We start from the raw sequence: 21,584 nt of genomic DNA on the forward strand, positions 1-21,584 counted from the left end.
AAGAAAGGGGGATAGGATACAGAAGCGGGGTGGGAGAAGGGGGGAGAAAGAAAGAAAAAGGGGGGGGGGGGGGGGGGGCGAGAAAGGTGTGTTGGGGGGGGGGGGGGGGGAGGGTGGAGGGTGGAGGGTGGAGGGGGGAGGGGGAGAGAAGAAGGACATCATGCCACCGCACCGCTGCTCGCCAACCCCACCGCCGCACCGCCAACCCCCCTTCTTCTTCTTCTTCTTCTTCTTCTTCTTCCCGCCGACCCCACTGCCACTTCTTCTTCTTCTTCTTCTTTCCGCCGCCCGCCGACTCCACCGCCGACCCCACCGCCACTTCTTCTTCTTCTTCTTTTTCTTCTTCTTCTTCTTCTTCTTCTTCTTCTTCCCCACCGCCGCCCACTGTCCGCCTCTTCTTCTTCTTCCCGCCGACACCACCGCCGAGCCGTTGTCCGCCGCCCGCCGCTTCTTCTTCTTCTTCTTCTTCTTGATTCTGGGTTCTTGATGATGATGATTTTCTGATTCTGAGTATATTGTTGTTTGATTTTTCTAGATTTTTTGAATTCTGGATTTTGATGAGGATGACAATGATGATGTTGATTTTCTGATGTTTTGGTTTTTCTGATTTTCTGATGTTGATTTTTCTGGATTTTCTTATGTTTTGGTGTGATGGATGCTGGTGATGGAGTGACAGTGGATGGGGGGTGGTGGTGGTGGTGGTTGTTCTGATTCTGAGTTCTGATGATGATGATAATGATGATGGTGGTGGTGGTGGTTGTTGTTCTGATTTTGAGTTCTGGTGGTGGTGGTGGTGGTGGTGGTGGTTGCATAATTTTGGAGAAGAATGGAGAATTTTGGGGAAGAAGGGATAGGGGCATTTTGGTTCGAAGGACAGTTTTAAAACAAACTGAAACTTTGGGGACCATTTTGGAGCAAAAAAAAGCTGAGGGACGAAAGAAATTTTCAGCCCCTACATTAGGGACCAAAATCATACTTAACCCCTTTTATATATATGCATGCCGTTGCACAAAGATTGATTATTAATGTTGGCGTCTAAGAACAGAATAAATTTTCTATAAGGAAGGGGATTGGATTGTGAGTTTCGTCCATTGTAAGAAGATGTGTTTCTCTTGTTTGCTTTTTTATTTTTGCTATCTTTCTTTTATACATGTGAATCTGTCAAATTGAATTTACCTTTCCTTATCTTGTTGGAATTTATCTTTAGTTAACCTTTTTTAAAAATTCAGTTTTTCATCTGCAACTTCAACATTTATTTTCTTATACTTGAATTTGATGTAGTTACATGGAATAATATTTTATTGTCTTTCTTGCAGCAATGACCACCATCCATATAACTCTTTCTATTAATCATAGAGAAAGGTTTGAGAGAGGTTGATGTGAAAAGCTGTTGTATGTTGGTAGAGAAGTAATAGAAATTGAAAAGGTTAATGTGGATACCCTAAATGAATTTTTCATTAGTAATTTGCTGAAGGAGATTAGATATACGTCCATCACTGATTTTTATTGGCTAGAACCAGATAAAGAGCTTGATAATGGATAAAAATGTTAAGAACTAATATGGACATAGTTAAAATGTATAAGGCAGCTATAAAGAATGGTAACAGGATTGAGTTATATACAGAGCACCCAGTAAATGTTCCTGTTATAGTTGAAGAAAACATCACTCCTATAAAGATGAGATAAAAGACCTATGCTAAGAGGATTCCAACTCCAAACAAGACTCCAAAAAGAAGACTTGTAGTTGTTGAGGATGGTGATGATGCTGAAATAGTGGGTCATGTACAGGCTCTGATGGAGGCCCATAGCAGGGGTTAGGCCCAGAATAGGGAGTAGGCCCATGAAACAAGTAAGCATGTTGAAGTTCAATCCCAAGATGAGGACAGTTGCAATGTGACCCAAAAAAATCTCAACAACTAACTCAACCAACCCAATCACCAAAGCAGATATCTCAGCCTCCCTCAACACCTGTGCAGCCAGATGAGGCACCATCCAATCAGTCCTAGCCTTCACAGCACCCCAATGAGCGTGACTAGCAGCCAAGGCATAATGCTAATTCATCATCTTCAACACAAGTTTTTGAATCAGGATCCAATAAGACCGAAGGCCAAGCAGTTGAACAATTAACCCAGTACATTCCACAGCCATATAGGAACCCACTCTCACAATCAAATCCTGAATCAGACCTAATTCCACTATCTGATATGAATAGTACTCTCCAAAATAATCAATCCAATCCAAATGAACAGGCCGAAGTAAGGCCTAAAGTGAACAAGAGAAGATCAACAAAGAGGCCTCTCCCCACTAGACAATCATTCATACCCAACCCTGATCCTGAGAAGCCTTCATCTTTTTATATCCATGTGGATGAGGAGTACTAATCTGATGAAAATGTTGGATATCATTGCTTTGAGTCAGAAAAACTGAAGAGCATAATAAGTGATGATGATGCAAATCAGCCTCCAGTTTTTCCTCAGAGTAACGCTGATGCTCCTGTTAAGCAAATCCGGTTAGAGTTGGGGATGGAGTTTGAAACATTTAATCAATTCAGAAAGGCAACTCGAAAGTCTAACATCAACCTTGAAAGAAGCATATTCTTTTCTCATTGTGACTTAACCAGAAGCAAGGAAAAATGCTATGATGAGAATTGTCCCTGAAATATACTGTACTACAATATCATTTTCTCTGAGTTATCATGTGAAGACTTTTGTTAATGAACACACCTGCAGCAGAAACAATCATTGTAAGTTAGTTGATGAAAAATGAGTTGTTAATGAATTGGAAGAGAGAATAAGGTTGCAACCAACTTTGATAGTGAGAGACGTTGATCAATTCTTTAGAAATGAGTATGATGTGTTGATTAATGAGAGAAAAATTTACAGATCCTTGGTCAAATCAAAGGAGAGGATTGAGGGTTCTGAGATTGCTCAATATGCAAGACTTCGTGACTATGCAGACGAGATACTCAAAACTAACCCAGGGTCCATAATGAGAATCCACAGCCTAATTCAAACCCTCTATTTCTTTGGATTTATGTATGTTTGACGCTTGCAAAAAGAGATTCAGTTCAAGATGCAGACCATTGATAAGGTTAGATGAAACTTTTCTTAGAGGGTATTATGGGGGGTTAGTTGCTTACAGCCATAGGGCAGGACACTAATAACCACATATACCACATTGTCTATACAATTGTGAAATTTGAGAACAAAAATAGTTGAAAATAGTTCTTAGAGATATTGGAAGAAGATATTGAAGATTTCAAAACAAACAGGTTTAACTTCATGTCAGTTGTCAGATATGCAGAAGGGTTTTATCACTCCCACTTGAGTTTTATTGATGTTTGTTGAGTTATATAATATGCACAAGAATAGCCTTTGATGTTCTGAATTTTAGAAAACTAATGTGTATAGAATTATTTTACTTCAATATTTATTGACCTCATGTTCTGGATTGGTTAAATTGCATGTAAGTGACTTAAAAATTAAAATGCTGAATTTTATTATATGATTGTGTACAGGTTTGGTTTGCTTAGTTAATTATTCTCTTATGCTGCTGAATTTTATTATCAATGTGTACGTAATTGATTTATTCCCATAGATAGTGACTTAACAGGCTAATTTTTTTCTACTTATGGTTTGAATAGATTTAGTTTCTTAATTATGCTGCTAAATGGTTGAACTGCATAGTTAGTGACTTAAATTGCTGAATTTTATATGATTGTGAACAAGTTTGGTTTACTTGCATAATTATCCATTTATGCTGCTAAATTTTAGTGTTCTAATTGAGCAAAGAAATATGCAGCTGTAGAGTGTAGCAGTTAACTGAATTTTTTTGTAGGCATATCTGTGCTGTCCTGACTTACCAGAGCAGAAGACCTAAAGTTGAAGATCCCGATATAGCAATCATTGGTGAGGGAAATGGTTCAGCAACACTACAGGCTGAATTGGTAAGTGCCCAATCATTTGATGCGTATTTCAGTTGTTACGGTTTAATTGTCATTTTTTTAACACTTAATTTCTTATTTCTACATCCACAAACCTCAACCAAGTCCTCCAAAACTTCAACCGCAACCTCCACCGAACCCTCTAACAACCAAAAAGTCCAACAAAAAGAGAAATGTTAAGAGATCTCCTTCAAGTGCACCTTCCAATATAATACCTCAGCCCTCTACATGGCCTCCATCTACAATTTCTTCTACAAACAACTCCGAAACTAGACCAGCAGTCACACCTGGCCTCTAATAATGCAAGGTGCTAGTGATGGGACTACCACCCATTTCATGCAGTTTATGCCTACACCCAATACAATAGCAAATGTTACAGGTAGAGGAACAAGTGCTAGAGGTAGAGACAGATTTCATGTTGTTGGAAGAACATGCCTAGCTAGGTTATCAGCATCCAATGAGCCAAGTAATGCTGTATCAAGTGGGAGCAGTAACTCAACCCTAGTTTCGTAGATGTTTACTTGATGAAAATTATGTTGCAGATTAATGTCTTGTTTTGGTTGCATTAGAATTTTGTTTACTTTTTTGGTATTTTCATGTAATCAAGAGAGATACTATACTCTTATGCTTACCTTTTGGTAATTTGATTTACTAAACAAAGGAGTTAAAATATTATGTTTAGTCTTATGTTTCTTTATGAAAATATAATGTTTATGGTTTATATTTGAATTTTACCATTGAGGTTGTTATTCTTATTTAGCACTGGAATCAGTGTTATTAAATTACAATGATATAATTAAAGAGTGTATGAAAATACTTATTTAGATCATCAATCCAATTGATAAAAGAACTATTTTGTCATATATGAAAATCATTTATAGTTTAACTTGTCAAATGACATTATTTATGGCTATTTATGTCAAACATTTATAAATCACATGATCTGCTGTATAGTTTTTAATCTCTATTCACTCGAAGAACAAGAAACCATTTTTATACACAACAACAATCTCAAAATACACCCTTCCTATATTTTGATCACTAAATACAAGTTACAAGCTACACAAAACATCACCTAAGGCCATGGTTGCAAGCAATAATCTACTTCTCTTAACTTCAGTCTTAACTTTTTCCATCTTTCTTATCATCATCGATAAAACCTCATGATTCTCCCTTCCAATTACAGTAATTGTCAACCCATCTTCATGTCTCGTATGTGAACGCTCCACATTTCTTTTAACTAATGATTTTGCCAGACCTTCCCAATCTTCTTCGATCTCATCCACCCATATAAAATATTTGCAGTCTTTTGACTGAAACATCAATATATATACTCATTCCAGTGTCAATTAAAATTAGAAAAAAAAAGGAGAAAACCTTTTTCACAAAAAAACAAACCCATATCCATTACCTTCTAGAGAAGATATTGGATGAACCATCTATTTGGGTTCGTCATCATGCCGAACTTCATCAATGCAACCTCCAACCCACAAAAGTATCTCCCGTCAAGCTTCTTTTTCTTCTTCTTCTTCTTCGAACTCAAAGTATTGCTGCAACTTGTATTACTTGTAGCAAAGTTAAATTTGCGTAGAGACATCTGTCGGGGTTAATGAGTTGTTCTTTATCACGGTTTGTATTTTAGGACCAAAGCAAAATGTAATGTTGTCAATTTCTAGGACACAGTTCAAATTGGAGAAGAAAGGGATGCTAGGGTTTGAATTTTTGTATTACCTGACTCTGAAACACTCACATGTCAAAGTAACAATACACGTAGATAGGTTTGGAAAGTTTTTATTGCCACGTAGGTTCGGATACTAACGAAGAAAATGCGTAACCAATGTTCGGGTACTTTTGGCGCACAGAGGTCATCTTCCGTGGTTATAATCGTCGTTTCTTTCTTATATGGGTACATTTGTCAGTGTTTGTATTTTTCATGGGCACAAATGGTAATTTATTCTTATTAAAAATATTAAAATCTTATTCTTAAAAAATATGATTAATAGTCAAATTTATTTCTAAAAGATGAGAAGTTCTTTAAATTTGTCTTTAAAAGATTCTATTAATCAAATTAGTCTTTCAAAAATTACGAATTAATCATATTTGTTATTCAATTATTTCAATAACAATTTTCATTAACAATTGATGATGTGAAATGTTAACTGATAGTATACATGACATCTAATATGTCCAATTGGACACTAATCAAATATGTTTGTGAAAATTTATTAATTTAATTTAGTCGCTTGTCATATTAGGAATAAGATTTATGTAATTAAAAAATAGACTAAATTAATAAATTTTCATAAATATATTTGATTAGGAAAAGTATGAGGAAACAATAGATTTACTCTACAATGCATACAATGGGGGTTTAATTGAAATTAAAAATAAATTATGGGTTATTAATTAATTTTATTATTTCTTATTTGAAATTTGAAAATAATAGAATCACTCTTAATTATAGAAACAAATCAAATAATTAGGTTAGTACGAGAATTTCTCTCCCCACGCCATCTCCTTCTTGATCAAGCGGCTGCCCCTTACGTATCTTCCCAGCTCTCATAGTAATCCACTGCCCAGCACTGCGTCTCTTTGATCGGCTTCCTCCTTCGTCTACCATAGAACAGTCCACAAGCAGCGCCGCTTTCTCCTTCGCACAGAACACACCCGGTTTTGACTTCTTCAGAATGGCAGAATCGTAAGAAGAACATGTTTCAAGCGAGGGTCCTCCTTTATGCACATCACCTTGCCAAAATTCATTAATGGTGGTCGATATAGTTGAACCGTTAGTTTGTGTAGCCTCTAACGTTTCAGAAAATTTACCAGACGAACCAGAAAATTTAGCCGGTGATGTCGCAGGCCACGATCACAAGTCGAACAAGGTGAGCAATTAGGATCCTCATATTCTGCCATGGATGTTTATTTCGAGTGTAATTTTTTAATTTAGTCACAATGTAAATGAGTTCTTTAATTGTATGGTTATTGAAACATGCAAGTGTAATCAATGAGTTGAGATGCCAAGAAATTTATGTTTGTTTTATATTTAATGGTATCATTACATGGATTGAGGATTAGATGAAATTAATTAATTATTTCATGTTTATATGATTATATCCAAGAAGCATATTTTCCTACGTGTTTTTTTATATGAATGTTCGCTGTCTAATAAAAATTAAATGGCATCTTTATTTGCTAATCATCCTATCTGGGACTTATGTGCTTATATGGTTGATGGGATATCATAATTTAATTTTTTGGTATGCTTATATGAATTCATTTTTATCTAAGGTGTGCGTATACTATCCCTACATGATGATCATGCAAGTATATAAAATAAATAACCATAGGGTGATGCAGTGGCTAAATTTGTTTACTGAATTGAAGTGAATGATACTTGTATTTGCAACATGCTAACCATGAAATGCTTATATGAGTGTTGTAATCATGTAATGATATGGTTATATGCTCACTGCATATTTTTTAGTTATATGCTCATATGCTTCCTGCATGTTATTTTAATATTTTTCATGCTTATGGGATTATATGGTTATGTTTATCCTACATTTGCATAGATTAACCAATTATGAAGTTATTTGAGTGGTTTATAATGAATGGTGTGCTTATGTTCTTCCTGCATTTGAAGAAAAGAGTGTGTGTATGTAAATATACATGAAATAATTTTGTTTATGGAGTGAAAAAAGAAGCCACTAAAGGGTGATTAAAGCCCTTAAATAATAGCCAAAATGGAGTAAATAATTACTCATAATTTTCATTGAATTAAAAAAAATATTTAATATAAATATTTATTATTTAAATTATTTAAAAAAAATTAATTAAACTGTTTAATCTAATAATAATTTAACAATATAATTTATTCCATACTTTTAAGTTTTAAACATTGATTCTAACATTCTTCTTAGATTGATAACTACAAATAATAACAAAAAATAATAAATTTTAATGGGGGAAGGGGAGAAATTATTTAAATAATACATGAAATGAAAAAATAATTCTCTTAGCTGGATTTGTAGCTATTGATGTGTTTTCGGTGATTGTTTTAGAGATTTTATTGAAATGAGTTTTGATAAGGATCTTCCTCTTTTTGGTTACTTTGTTTGTTTTGGAATTTTAGGCCACGCAGTTGTCGGATGTTACAGATGTTGAAAGTGAAGAGAAGGAGCTTGGTGATGAGGTATTGTAGTCTAGCTTACTTTTGTGTAGTCATAATGTACATGTTTGATTTGATAACTAATGGTAATTAATATTTCTTTCGGATTAATATAAAATACAGTTACCAGATCATGGTAATTTACAAGAAGACGAGATACCAAGAGTTGGAATGCGGTTTGCTCAGTTACAGATGGCGCATGACTTTTATGTGACCTATGCAAAGAAAGCTGGATTTGCAACTAAGATAAGGACGACAACATTTGACAAGATCACAAAGGCTTCCATTAATCAAGCTATACACTGTAATCGCGACGGGATCCGTGAGTCTCGTGTTAAAGCACCAACGCGAAAGAATACGATTTCAGCTGCTGGGTGCAAAGCAAGGATATATGTAAAGTTTGATAAAGCCGTGCAAGACTGGGTTTTGTACAAGGTTGACATGACGCACTCACACTCCTGTTCACCGAGAAAGGCAGTGCACTACCATGAGTATAGGCAGCTGACCATGCATGCGAAGTGCGTGATCGAGGATAATTATGAGGCTGGGATTCGTCCAAATAAGACATTTCTTGCTTTGTCAAATGAGGCTGGTGGCCCCTCTAACTTGGGATTCTCAGAGAAGGATGTAAGAAACTATATAACAGCAAGGCTCCGCAATAGCAACGTGAATGCCGATGTCAGGGAGATGATGAGCTACTTCATGAGAATGAAGGACATCAATCCGAACTTCTTTTACGCGGTGAAGTTGGACGAGGAGTGTAAATTTAAGAGTGCAGTATGGGTTGATGCAAGGTGTAGGGCGTCGTATGAGTACTATGGAGACGTCGTGTCAGTTGATAGCACGTACAGAACAAATAGGTACATAGTAGTTAAGTTGGTATTTTTTCCTACTCTTTATAAAACGCTATTCAATCGTGATTTGCATTTCTTACATCTGGTTTGTTTTTCTGGTAGGCATGGATTCCCTTTGTGTCGTTCGTTGGGGTCAACCACCATGGTAAGTCGACCCTCCTCGGTTGTGCTTTGTTGGGGAATAAAGAAATCGGAAGTTATGAGTGGGTTTTTAGCCAATGGGTGAAGTGCATGGGAACTGCTCCAAAGAGTATCATAACCGATCAACGTCGATCCCTTTACCGTGCGATCAAATATACTTTACCTGACACACGCCACCGGTGGTGCATCTGGCATATTATGAATAAGCTACCTTCCAAGCTTGGGGGTTACCGCCGGTACGAAGCTTTGTACGGTGACCTAAACGAGATTGTGTGGAACTCTCGGATGGAGGAGTCATTTGAAGATGACTGGACTGATTTTATAGATGAGTACAACTTACATAACAACACATGGCTGTCAGGTTTGTTACTTTACGATTACCTTTCACGCTCTAATTGCAATTGGTCGGCATTTGAATGTTTAGTTTATCAGTAATTCTGGATGACAATTAGTTGGATGTTCATTATAGCAAACATTTGGATGTTTAATATATCAGTGATTGTGGATGGTCATTTAACATGTGCAGTAATATGTTTCGTGTAAGCTTTCTATACTTAATTTGGGATTATTTATTTCTTGTAGATTTGTATGATGACCGACGCATGTGGGTCCCAATATATTTCAAGGGTGAATTTTGGGCATCAATACGGAGTACGCAAAGGAGTGAGAGCATGCACGCATTCTACGGTGGATACTTATCCAGTAAAACTAGCTTAGTTCAATTTGTTCATGAATATGACAATGTGCTTGGAGTCAAGGAGCAGAGGGAACTGGAGGATGATGCTGCAGACTTGAGGGGGGTCATCCCTTGTGCAACGACCTCGCCTATGGAGAAACAGTTTCAACTAGAGTATACCACGAGCATGTTTAGGGATGTTCAGATTGAGTTTGTGAAGAAGGCTAACTGCAGAGTTTCTGCAATTGATGAACAGGGTCCATTGGTCTGCGTGAAGGTGGAAGAGGAGAAACTAGTCAACGATACTATTCTATGCGTTCCGTACGATGTTCACTTTGACTGTTCCACACAGGAGCTTCGTTGTGAGTGTAATCTCTTTGAGAGTTCAGGTGTGTTGTGCTGTCGCTGCCTTGAAGTGTTCCATTCGTATAAAGTGTACAAAGTACCTTCTTGTTATGTTCTTCCTCGATGGAGCAAGAAGATAAAGCGCAGGCATACATATGTCAAAAGTAGCCATAATGTCAGTCGATCGGATGAGAGTCATGTTGCATTCATGGGACTGTGTGCACACTTCTACAATGTTGCCCAAGAGTTTGTAGGTGACGATGAAGAAACAGCATTGCTGCATGTTGCTTTGGAAGAAACAAGGGCCAAATTGGCTGCGCACCGTGCCAAAAAGAGGTCCGAGAGCGTGGCAGAAACTCAGACCAACATTGGATCACAGAGTTCGAACGATGTCAGTGTTGATGACATCCAAGGCCCATCGAAGGTCACCACAAAGGGCAGGCCAAAGAGCAAGAGGCTCAGCTCTGCCCTTGAGAAGTCCATCAAGAATTCAAGACGGAGAAAACAAAAGAATTTACCCCCGGTATATCTTTGGCTTAATCTCAACTTTCATTGTTTATTTGGTATAGTACTATCGTAGAACATAACTATTTGGACTTTTTCTTTTCTTTTTTTTTTTTGGCAGGTGGTTCGTCCGCACACACTTCAAGATACAAACCATTGTGCTGTTTCTGGCCTGAATGGTCCCGAACAAGCAGGTGGTTTCCTGTCTTTGTTAAGCTCCTTTAACAAAAGGTGGGATTAGTTGGACGAGGTTGTGAGATTGTATATTTTTCCAACTCTGTATTTATAGGATTCATGTTAGTTTCAAGGTTCTAAGGCAGCTGTTGCAGAGGTCCATATGTTAGTATTTGCAAGAACCCTTTTTACATTAGTTAGAACAAACTATTTTACTATTTTTATTTTGTGTAGACTTAATGCATAATGCGTATATTTGGTGGTTATTCTGTAATATACCAGATAATTTAATAAAGTTGTACCTTAATTCTACATGCTTCCAGAAGACTATACTACTAATTTTTGGCTAACAATACTGCATTATTATTAACTTAAAAATTTATTTTTAATCAAAGTTTTTTCTTATAAACCCTTAAAATTAACAAATATTCCAGAGGACTATACTACTAATTTTTGGCTAACAGTTGACCAATACATTAAATCTTTTAACAAATAAATAATTATATTTTATATCCATTCTATGAACAGTAACTACATACGTTGAAAAAAAAAACTGTTGAAAGCCTAATAAAATTCAATTAGAATAAAATAAAATATTATTTAAATGACTAATATTTAGGAAAAACAAAATTTCTTTAGAAGAACTATATACTTTACTCGACAGCAATAAATAATACGGAGCAAAAATATTTTACTAAAATAACAAATAAATAATAGTTATCAAACTAACTAAAATAATTTGTGTTTTAAGTGTCCAGTGCTTGATTTCATATATGATATACATGTTAAATATAATATAATTTTCTCACAAAATAGATTAAAAGTGGATGTTCATTTCCATAGGTAATCATATGTTCATTTTTCCTCTAAGCATGGATGGTTACCTGTTAGTACTTATCTATGTTGCACTTGGTTGTTATGTTTTGAATTTTATCTAGTTAAACTGGATGTTTAGTATAGTAAGGTATCGGATGTTCAGTTTAGCTATATTGGTGGATGATTAGTTGTTACCTATTTCAACATCCACAATTATGCCAACTGTACCAAACAGTCTTGATAAATCCTGGATTCTAATATAGAAAAAGATAGATAATTTCTAGGTAACATAACCAACAAATCATTGTAATGTAGAAAAACAAAAATGTCCTCGAATCAAGTCTTTCTAATTTGACAAAAACAAATCCCTAAGCATCTCAGCAGCAGGTAAACTCAGTATAATGTGGTAGTGCATTTCATTGCAACTAATCCTAAGTAAGGAAGAAGTAGTGCATTTCATTGCAACTAATCCTAAGTAAGCAACTTCTTCCTGCCTTTGCGCATTGCTCCCTTCGGTAATTCCTCCGCACATTCAATCAATGACCGTGTGCTAGGTGCAGTGTATGGTGAACTAACGTTCTTCTTCTTGTTCCGTGGTGCATTGCGACGAACGGGTTTAACCGTTTCACTCAATAATGAAACAAGCTGATGAACCAATGCATTGTGTGGGCCACAAATTATGTCTAGCATCAACTCCATCCGGTATGAATGGAGTGAATCCTATGCATAGGTTTATCAGGCAACCAAGTGTTAAGAATCGTTACCGTGTTTTTTTTGTACAGCACGAATAATTAGAATTATGAAAGTGTTTATTTAACAAACTTCGTCCCATTCGTAAAGTTCACGATCTTCTTTCCAACTTTCAATGAACTTAATAACACACATGCCACAGTCAAAGCTACAGGAAAACAATATTACTTTTTCAATTATTGAAAGAAATTTTAAGAAGCCTCAGATTTGGGTTATATTTTCATCTCACTTGTTCGGTTGCTTCGGAACCCTAGCGTAGGAACGAGCTGGGCCGTACGGAGTCCGAACGAATCCAGGTATAGCAATGCTTGCCATATCCTCACACAGTCTCCCCTGAAAACCATGGAATGAACATAGTGGAACAACATCATATTGAATTAAATAACATAGCTATATTTTGAATAAAGAAGTACAATTTCTTACCACATATGCATCGAGTTTATCCCGTGTGTCATCTTCTGGTGCAGAATGTAAACTGTCGAGTATAACTATGCGCTTCGCATTCACCTCAAATGCATATACCCACCAATGGCCCCTCCAACAATAAGGAAATAACCACTACACCAAACAGTACAAATGAGAAAAGGAAATCCCAAAAAAAACTTATTCATATCCAAACAGCATTCAATAACCAAACATGCTCGAATTATTTGACAACCTCATTCCAACAGCATAGTATGCTAAAGTCAATCAACCCAATACATCAAAAAATTGGACACAGTGACCCCCCGTTCCAGATTTAAACATGTAAGTTTTAGATGAATTAGCAAACCCGGGTTAGGGATTGGAAATAAATCGTGGGAAATTAATAAACTAGCCGCATAAACCAATACCGGGTTCAATGAGGATACAAACAGTTCAAAGTAAAACAGCAACTCACCCAATTTCTCTTTGCTGCCACTGTCTTGTCAAAGAACCTATTATCCTCACCAAAGCTTGGACTAAGACCAGCATAAATTGGTGTCACACCGTCATTAAATGAAGCAAGGTTATCATCTCGTGTGACGAATTCCTGCAAATTCACACACATAGTAAGAATCCTGATGAAATCTCTTCGAAACTGTAACCAGAAAAATGTAGTTACCAATATTCCAGGACACACGCAATAGAAGTCTCGCTTGAATCTAGATGAGTCAGTGTCGTTAAAAGAGTAGCACATCCATTGAATTACCTACACAATTTATTTAGCTAGTAAAAGCTGCACCCTAATATACAGATGGTGAATAAAAACTCATGATTAAGTTAATGTACTTACGCAGCTGTCGACCCAACTGCGGGGTTTCAAGGTCCATAAGTCCTTCCTTTGTAATACCATGTACTCCCGCCCTTCATACTTAGCTAAATTTTGATCTTTGTCCAAGGACGAGCTAACGATCCATGTTCTGATTTGTTCCTCCTTAGTCTCCCCCAATTTTATATTTTTCAGGGTTGGATGAATTAAATGTAATGGGGAAGAGGTAGGAGTCTTCTCAAACTGTGTTAAACCGAGTGAAAAGCTCGGTCTCCCTGGACTCGGTGTATGGTAGTTTGATTTGTTTGGCAAGAGCGTTTGCAGGGGCTGCATGATGATGGCATTTGTTTCGCGCCCCTGTTCAACACTATTGAATACTTGCTCAAATTCAGGACACTGAACGATCGAGATGTCGAACTCCCTACAAACGAATACGACATGTAGTTAGCTAAAATTACAAGTTATGCCTAGCTAGACAGGTAATCACATGGCATGGGTATGAATTATAAAGAAGAGAAGCATACAGCAATGTAATCTAGAAACCACTAACCGGTCAAAATCATAGTCACTGAGCTGGACAAGTGCTGTTGGCGGTGTGCGTGGAGATCCATTTTTTTGGTCAGTTTTTGCTTCCTGCGGACTATTATGATTGCCCTTGAAGACGGGATCTGCTTGTTTCACATCATGTGGCGGAGGCTACCGTTGGAATAACCGTATCCTTCTAGCAAGCGGCACGTCATCATCATCATCAGAATCTGGCACTACCAATGGTGCAGCATTGCTTCCTGCTAAATTTTCTTTTCCAATTGCTTCTCTGCTGCCGCGTCTAGAAAGGCTTTTGCGGACAGGAACCTTTCTCCTCGTGCCTCTCTTGGATTCCTGTGGGGTAATCAATTGTATATCGTCACTTGCATATAAAATACTGAAACTCTTCATCATAGATATTGTCATTTGAATGCAGAAATAAACAAACACGATAATGACGCAGGTTATCCTAATAAACAACTACATGCAGATCACAGCATGTTGCACACCAGCCAATGAAGATTACGTAGGATGCATGAAAATATTAAGAAGGATGCATGAAGATATTAAACCAAAATTAATTAGAAATCATGAAGTGAACATCCAATTCAATTTATAACATGACCTATCATAAAGAAAGCATATCACCTTATCTGACTCCTTATATCTTGGGTGAGATGTAGTCTTGCATTGGATAAACGGAGATTGGTCAGTGTCCTTGCAAGGCATCTTACACCCTGCTTTCTCATTAACTACTTTAGTCGAAGACTGTTTCTTATATTTTTTCTCTTTCATTTGATTGTTGACTAGACCACCCTGTGTGTTCAACATGAGACAACAAACAGATGGAAAAAATAATTTTAACTTTAACGCGCTAAGGAAACTGAACAAACATATATTCGTTCATCAAAATTAACCATCTCAAGCAATAATATAGTGAACATCAATAACCCTATTACAGTGAACATCCTCAATTACAGTCAACCAAATAGGCAGCCCCATAAAGCAAATGTTTCATACATAAGAAACCATCCAAATAAAGAAATCATAAGTTATCTATCAAGTTCAGATTATAACCTAATTATGGTATTCTGAATTAACAAAATCAACTCAATTTAACGCTTATTAAAAATAAGACACAGCAACTGTATTCAAACAAGCTTTCAACATAAGAGCATGTAATCATCATTCACGGGCATTGAATTCAGCTCTGCCAAGCGTTCATTTATAACCATCATGTATCAAAACAGACTATGCAGCCACATAAGGAAGTTAATTTAGGATTTTGTAATAGCAGATTCTATGATAAGGATCAAGCATCCTACCACACAGGTAAAGAACCAATTAAATGAGCTCACGAGCTATCAAAAGAAAAGTAAATCACCTTTTTTGCCTTCTTGTAGCTTGGATGAGGTGAAGTCTTCCGTTGGGTTGATGGTGATTGGTCAGTGTCAGTCCGTGTCCTTTTACACCGTCCTCTCTCGTTAACTGATTCACTCGAACTATGCTTGTTCTTTTTTCTCCGGTTCCTTGCATTGTTGATTATGCAGCCCTGTGTGTTCAACATTGTGCAATATAGACATGAAAAAAAAATCAAGGTGAACAGCCATTTGCATTATTGATCAACTGGATTATCAAAAAATACATTATTAGAATTTGAACCTGTGAGATAACATAGTCGGCCTTCATATCAAGTTCATTCGTGGTCCATTCAACAATCCAAGGCTCGGGTACTCTACATGCATGCAATGGACCATGCTTTAATCGGTGGAAGTACAAAACCTATAAAGAAATATCTTACATGTTAGGAAATAAACCTAAAGCCGTAGATATGTTTTAAATCTAAATAATTTATTGCTATTACCAACAACACAAACATGCACCCCCCACATGTTTCTCGGTTCTCGTCTTGAAATTTCCTTATTGCTTATCGCAGCCAATGTAATATGTGATATGGCCAATGAAACCTCCTAGGGTTCGAGACATCCAATATTGGAGGGAGGTGCCACGGAGAAATAGTCTGTTGGCTTGTGGGGTTCAGAAACATCTTCAAAACAACCATGATGAAGTACCTTCTAAATGTCATCCTCTATTACTCAGTCTCCATTGGACAAGCAAATACAAAGTCCCGCAGTTGGGTTGTGGTTTTCTTCTGAAATTGTCTCTTAATTGCCAAATGTGCTTCATCTGTTTTCTGCAGCTCGGGAATTGGCTCTCCTGCGCGAAACAAAATATTTTACCAGTATCACTGCATGTCAACATTGGAATAAGCTTTACCACACAGCGAAAGCTTTACACCTTACATAATTTACACTAACCTCTAGAAGGTATGCCGAATACATTGCCGATAAGTTCTGCAGTAATGTGAATGTCACCGGCGTCTACCCTGAGAGTATTTGTCTCCACGTCATAGGCCCTTGCTAATTGGAGCATGATGCTCTGCTTCACATGCCATTGTGGTACCCAGCGCAGGAAATCAAATTCAATGGCCTCAATCTCAGCTAACTTACCTTGCTCATTATGTCGTTCCAAGTGGGTAAATAAGTTGTTAATGTAGCAAGGTGAGCAACGCGTCTCCACTAGTTTCTGTTGAACAAAACAAATATGGATCAGCAGAAGGTGGTAATAAAAACCCATATATGTTCATTTAATCTAGTAATCAACGGGATACCTTTTTACCCATCTGGTTTTGTCTTCGGCCGGTTTAGAGATAGGTTTGTCTTTTGCTTGGTCAGCTATAGTTGCTGTTTTCAACTTGCTGCATTATTGCGATCACTAATTACTTACAGGAAAAGTATTAAAACAAAATCCCCTCACTTCTAACACTCGACTCTCATTCTACCCTCAATTCGAGCAACAATCCAAGATGGTTTCAAAATCAATTCCATGGGCAGTTAATAATTAAAAAAATGGTTAATACTATATAAGAAATACATTCAAATTTTTCGTATTGCAGAAAAGAAAATAATTCTGTTTACAATGCAAGCAATGTAATTTAATATGCCAGCATCTAGCAGTGCTATGTCGTGCTGAATTCACACTGTGGAAAAAATTATACCAAAGTGGCCATGTAAGATCACACACTGAGTGTTCATCCAAACTAAGTAACAAGGTTAGCCACATTAATTTTATCCAATAACCAGGACCAATGAATATGAAAAAAAATAAATAAACAAATAAATAAATAAATAAGATCAACAGCATACAAAATGATCATAGGAATAAGATTAGGTAATATGAAGGAGCAAGTATACACTACACATTCACCACACAATTCTCAAGAGTCAATCACATGATCAAATAATGACTCTCATAAAGTGGTAGTTCTGGTATATAGTGCTTGATCCGACCCCATTTAACCACAATTATCCTCGTCACATAGCACTCACAATTCACAAAACCTTAATAAAAGAAAAGCAAAAACTACAAAACACTAATGAATGATTCTCTATTGCTGGATTCTCTAGATACAAGACTAGTATATGCCATACAATTTTTTGGTTGATTTAGAAACTAGAGAGAAAATGATAAAGTTCAGCGAGATAAAGAACAAAGAGGGCACAATACTCAAAGTGGGTTACAACTAACAAATTGGCAACCAATTCTGGGAAACCTGGAGTAGAAGCTAAAACATAACAATTACAAAACTGCTCTTTGTAACAATAATAATCAATCAATGTGAAAGACAATAGCACTCACTAATCTGCAAGCGAACACAATTAAAAATTAGGGAAACACTCCCAATTAAATCAATTAAAACAAAACTATCTAATATATGAAGACCACTACCATCTAATAAGTAGAAACAATTTTTATTATTCATCACAAATGTTTTTCATGCAAAATGCAATTAGACCGACTCACAATTTCTAGCCTTTAATTTTTTATTATACGTGCTTTATTCTTATTGCATTTTTCCAATACTAATACTACTTTTATCAAAGCCACTCCCCAGTATAATTTCACATTTTAAAATTTTAAATTAGCATTCATTGGTATTGTTGTCAAAGTTGATAAAATTGGAATAAACCATTACAGTAATCTCCACTCATTCATATATAAAAATAATTTTAATCCTGATCAAAAGATGCTTTTGAAATTCTAGGTACCTAAACCATAAGCCATGGCAGTCCAAGGTAGAAAACATAAAAGTCAGCTATCATTTTAATTTCAAAATTCACAATGATGATGACAGCCTAATCTGTTGGCTTCACATGAGAGAAATAAAACCAACAATAGTAGAGTAGTCTACTTATTGCTAGTGACATCTTTATCACTCGTTTTTGGTTATCATCCATCTGATTAGACTGTTTGCATGTTTAATTAGGAAATTTCAGCTGGAGTACCTATATAAATATAAATTTGTTTGCTTTATTAGCACATTGACATCAAAATAGATTCCTTATTTTCTATTCATAGTTATTAGTCAGGTCTATGTTGTGGTCATTACTTTTCTTTTTTCTATATCAAAATAGAAGGTAACAAGAAGTTCTTATCCTACAGATAAGGTGGGATGATGTTGAAGCAGGTAGGCATAAAAGGGTTTCTATTAAAAGGGTTTCTTATCCCTCAATATTTGCAAAACTAACCATCCAAATTCCTATTAAAGTAATCATCCAACAAATATTAACCAATATTCAACAATGGTCAGCCACTATACGTCACGTTACATGCACATGGTCCACACGGAAAAAGACAAAAAATATTCAAAATTAACTCATATATAAACACGATCCCAAACTTTTCCAACCTTTCCCGCGCTAAAATAAAATCATGAAGAACTTCAACAACATAGACTAACTACAAAAATGGCTCCTACTGCTATTCCACCATGGCTAATCACGTATTTCATCAACAAAATCTATCCCTAATCAAACATGCAACCACAATTACTAATCAGAAACTGAACAACCTCACCCACTTACCTTGGATGGTTAGGATTCTTCCGGTCAAGATGTTCGATCGCTTTCCGGTAACCCCGTTCAGTAGCAGGCGGGTATTTCTTGAAGGTCGGTTGCTTCTTTGCTTAGAGACTATGGGCCCCGGTGGCGGAATACTCGCAAGATGTTTAGTTCGGCGGTGAGATCTCCCACGCCGCTGTTCTGATCGACGGCTTCACGCCCGGCAGCTGGGTTGCAGCGAATGCCGGTTGTTCAGCGATGGCGCCGTGCTGGTTGGGAAAGGAACAGGTCGCTTGGGCTCGTCTGTGACCTTCCTTGCTTGCAGGTTGCGGGGCTCAGTGTTCTAACGCTCTCATGGGTCTCTGCAAGGATTTAGGAGGGTTTGAATATTGGGAGGAGAAACGGCGAACGGGTATTTGGGAAAACAACCAGCGAAACAAAAGGGATTGGGGATTTGGGGAAACAATCAGCGAAACAAAAGGGATTTGGAGATTTGGGAAAAAATTGTAAATAGTAAAAATATGGTAGTGTGTTAAAGTAAACAACCATAATAGGATTAGAATTAATTTTCTGGTTTAATTTTAATTTAGGCCTAATAAAGAGCCCATTGTAGCTATTGTATACATATCTCATTGTTTCCTTAACAGGATCCATTTGATTAATGTCCAATTAAATATCTTAGGTATCTTATATGTTGTCAATTAACGTTTTACTTACATCATGAGTTGTTGACCGAAATTATTAATGGAGTAATTGAAGGACAAATATAATTAATTTGTAATTTTTGATAGACTAATTTAATTAAAAAAAATTACTAATTTGACTATTACAAATACATTTAATTATTTTTATAGGGAAAAAAATCCTTTCAGAATTAATAATGGCTCTTGCAATATGAAAAAGAAATATCTATAGCATCTTCCTTATTTAGATTTCCTCGTCATTTTATATTAAATACAATCAGATAAAAACATGGCACATTTTCATAGTTGTCACTACAACTCAAGATGACAGATGGAGAAACATGGCTTCATTCTCATTCCTTTTATTTTATTCTTCTTCATATATACAAGTCAATTCTATAAGATGTTGAAATCCAAATCCCATCAACTTTAATTTGTAGTAAAAAGTCATACCCTTTTTCCTTTTATTATGGTTGGATAATATATACACGTGAATGAAGAGTAGGCTAATATGTTAAAAGGAAAACGATAATGAAAGGAGAGGAACAAAATGAAGAAGGGTGTGAAATAAGGAAATTGAATGGAAATGCCATTACATATAACAAAACTATTTTATACATTTATATTTTTAGGGTAGCTATTATATAATATGATTACTATTATCATGCATGCACCATAAAAGATGCTAGTGGGGCGGTGGGAAACCCATTCTAATTAAACTAAATTTGCATAGAGAAACGAGTTGGAAAGTAAGTAGTAATATATATACGAGTAATGCTATGTGTATATCAAAATTAGTTATTAAAATCAGTCATCAATATAAAATATATATTAAAAATAAATTAAATTATACATATATTTATATATAAATATATTTGTGACTAATTTTAATAGCTGATTTTAATGTACAAATAATATTTTTTATAAATACAAAGCCATAAAACATAGAAGAAGTGCCCCACCCTTAGCCACCATACCAGCTTGTTTTGTGGAAACTTGTCTAATCCAACACAACACAACCCAACCCTTTCCCTTCTCTCACACTCACTTTTCACCAATGTTAATCATCCTAAGCCGTTAGCCGTGGTACTTTTGGATATTGTGTTACATAATAATGTGAGCCCCATTTAAGCATGCATGCCCATGTTCATCCTTCTTCCAGCTCTATCAAAGGAAAGCAAAAAAATATCCCATTTCTAGATTTTATTTTGCATGCATGATGTGCATTGTTCATAGATATTTGTAATCACAAAAATATTCGATTTAATTATTAAACATTTTTAAAATTATAGCATCACTTTGTGCGTTTGAGGTATCGATATAGATACGAATGGATTTGCTAGTCCTTTAGTTGTTTTCAAGATCTCAATCTATCGAGTCAACTTTATTTATGGGTCAAAGTGGTATGTATTAAAGGATATAACGCACTATATATAACCCTAGGACCAAAATCATAATCGTGTATATTAGCTATATTCATTTGATTCAAATGTTCTACTACCCGTGATATAAGAAGAATAACGAAATGTCAAAGTTAAATAAAGAATTTTTATGTTGAATGAATTGTGGTTCAATTTCATTTGACTCTTCTAGTGACCATTTATGTGGAGTTGTTTCTTTAAGACTTGGATATCCCTTCCCCATATTTTTAATTACTACCTACAACTCTATCCATTCAAAAATACGTTTTGATAATTTAATTTACCTAAAAACATATGCTTGATTCATTGTTTAATTGTATGATTGCTTTTAATACCATAGATTATACGATGATTTATGGTTACATATACATTGTTGATGATTTTTCTTAATAGATATAGTAGGCGGCTAGGAGGCCATTAAATATAGATGTATGCCCATGGTGCTCCATAAA

The 21,584-nt window shown here is 35.9% G+C and overlaps 1 protein-coding gene across 1 annotated transcript; it reads left to right on the forward strand.

Moving 5' to 3' along the window:
- Nucleotides 1–6,705: 6,705 nt before the first annotated feature.
- LOC130945338 (protein FAR1-RELATED SEQUENCE 5-like) lies at nucleotides 6,706–10,872 on the forward strand. The gene is made up of 6 exons (XM_057874071.1): nucleotides 6,706–6,825; nucleotides 8,076–8,135; nucleotides 8,235–8,990; nucleotides 9,068–9,467; nucleotides 9,689–10,650; nucleotides 10,753–10,872. Exons 1-6 carry the CDS (start codon nucleotides 6,706–6,708, stop codon nucleotides 10,870–10,872), a joined length of 2,418 nt encoding a protein of 805 aa, XP_057730054.1.
- The last annotated feature ends 10,712 nt before the right edge of the window (nucleotides 10,873–21,584 follow it).

This window comes from Arachis stenosperma, chromosome 8 (genome assembly GCF_014773155.1).
Source record: "Arachis stenosperma cultivar V10309 chromosome 8, arast.V10309.gnm1.PFL2, whole genome shotgun sequence".
Classification (NCBI taxonomy): Eukaryota; Viridiplantae; Streptophyta; class Magnoliopsida; order Fabales; family Fabaceae; genus Arachis; species Arachis stenosperma.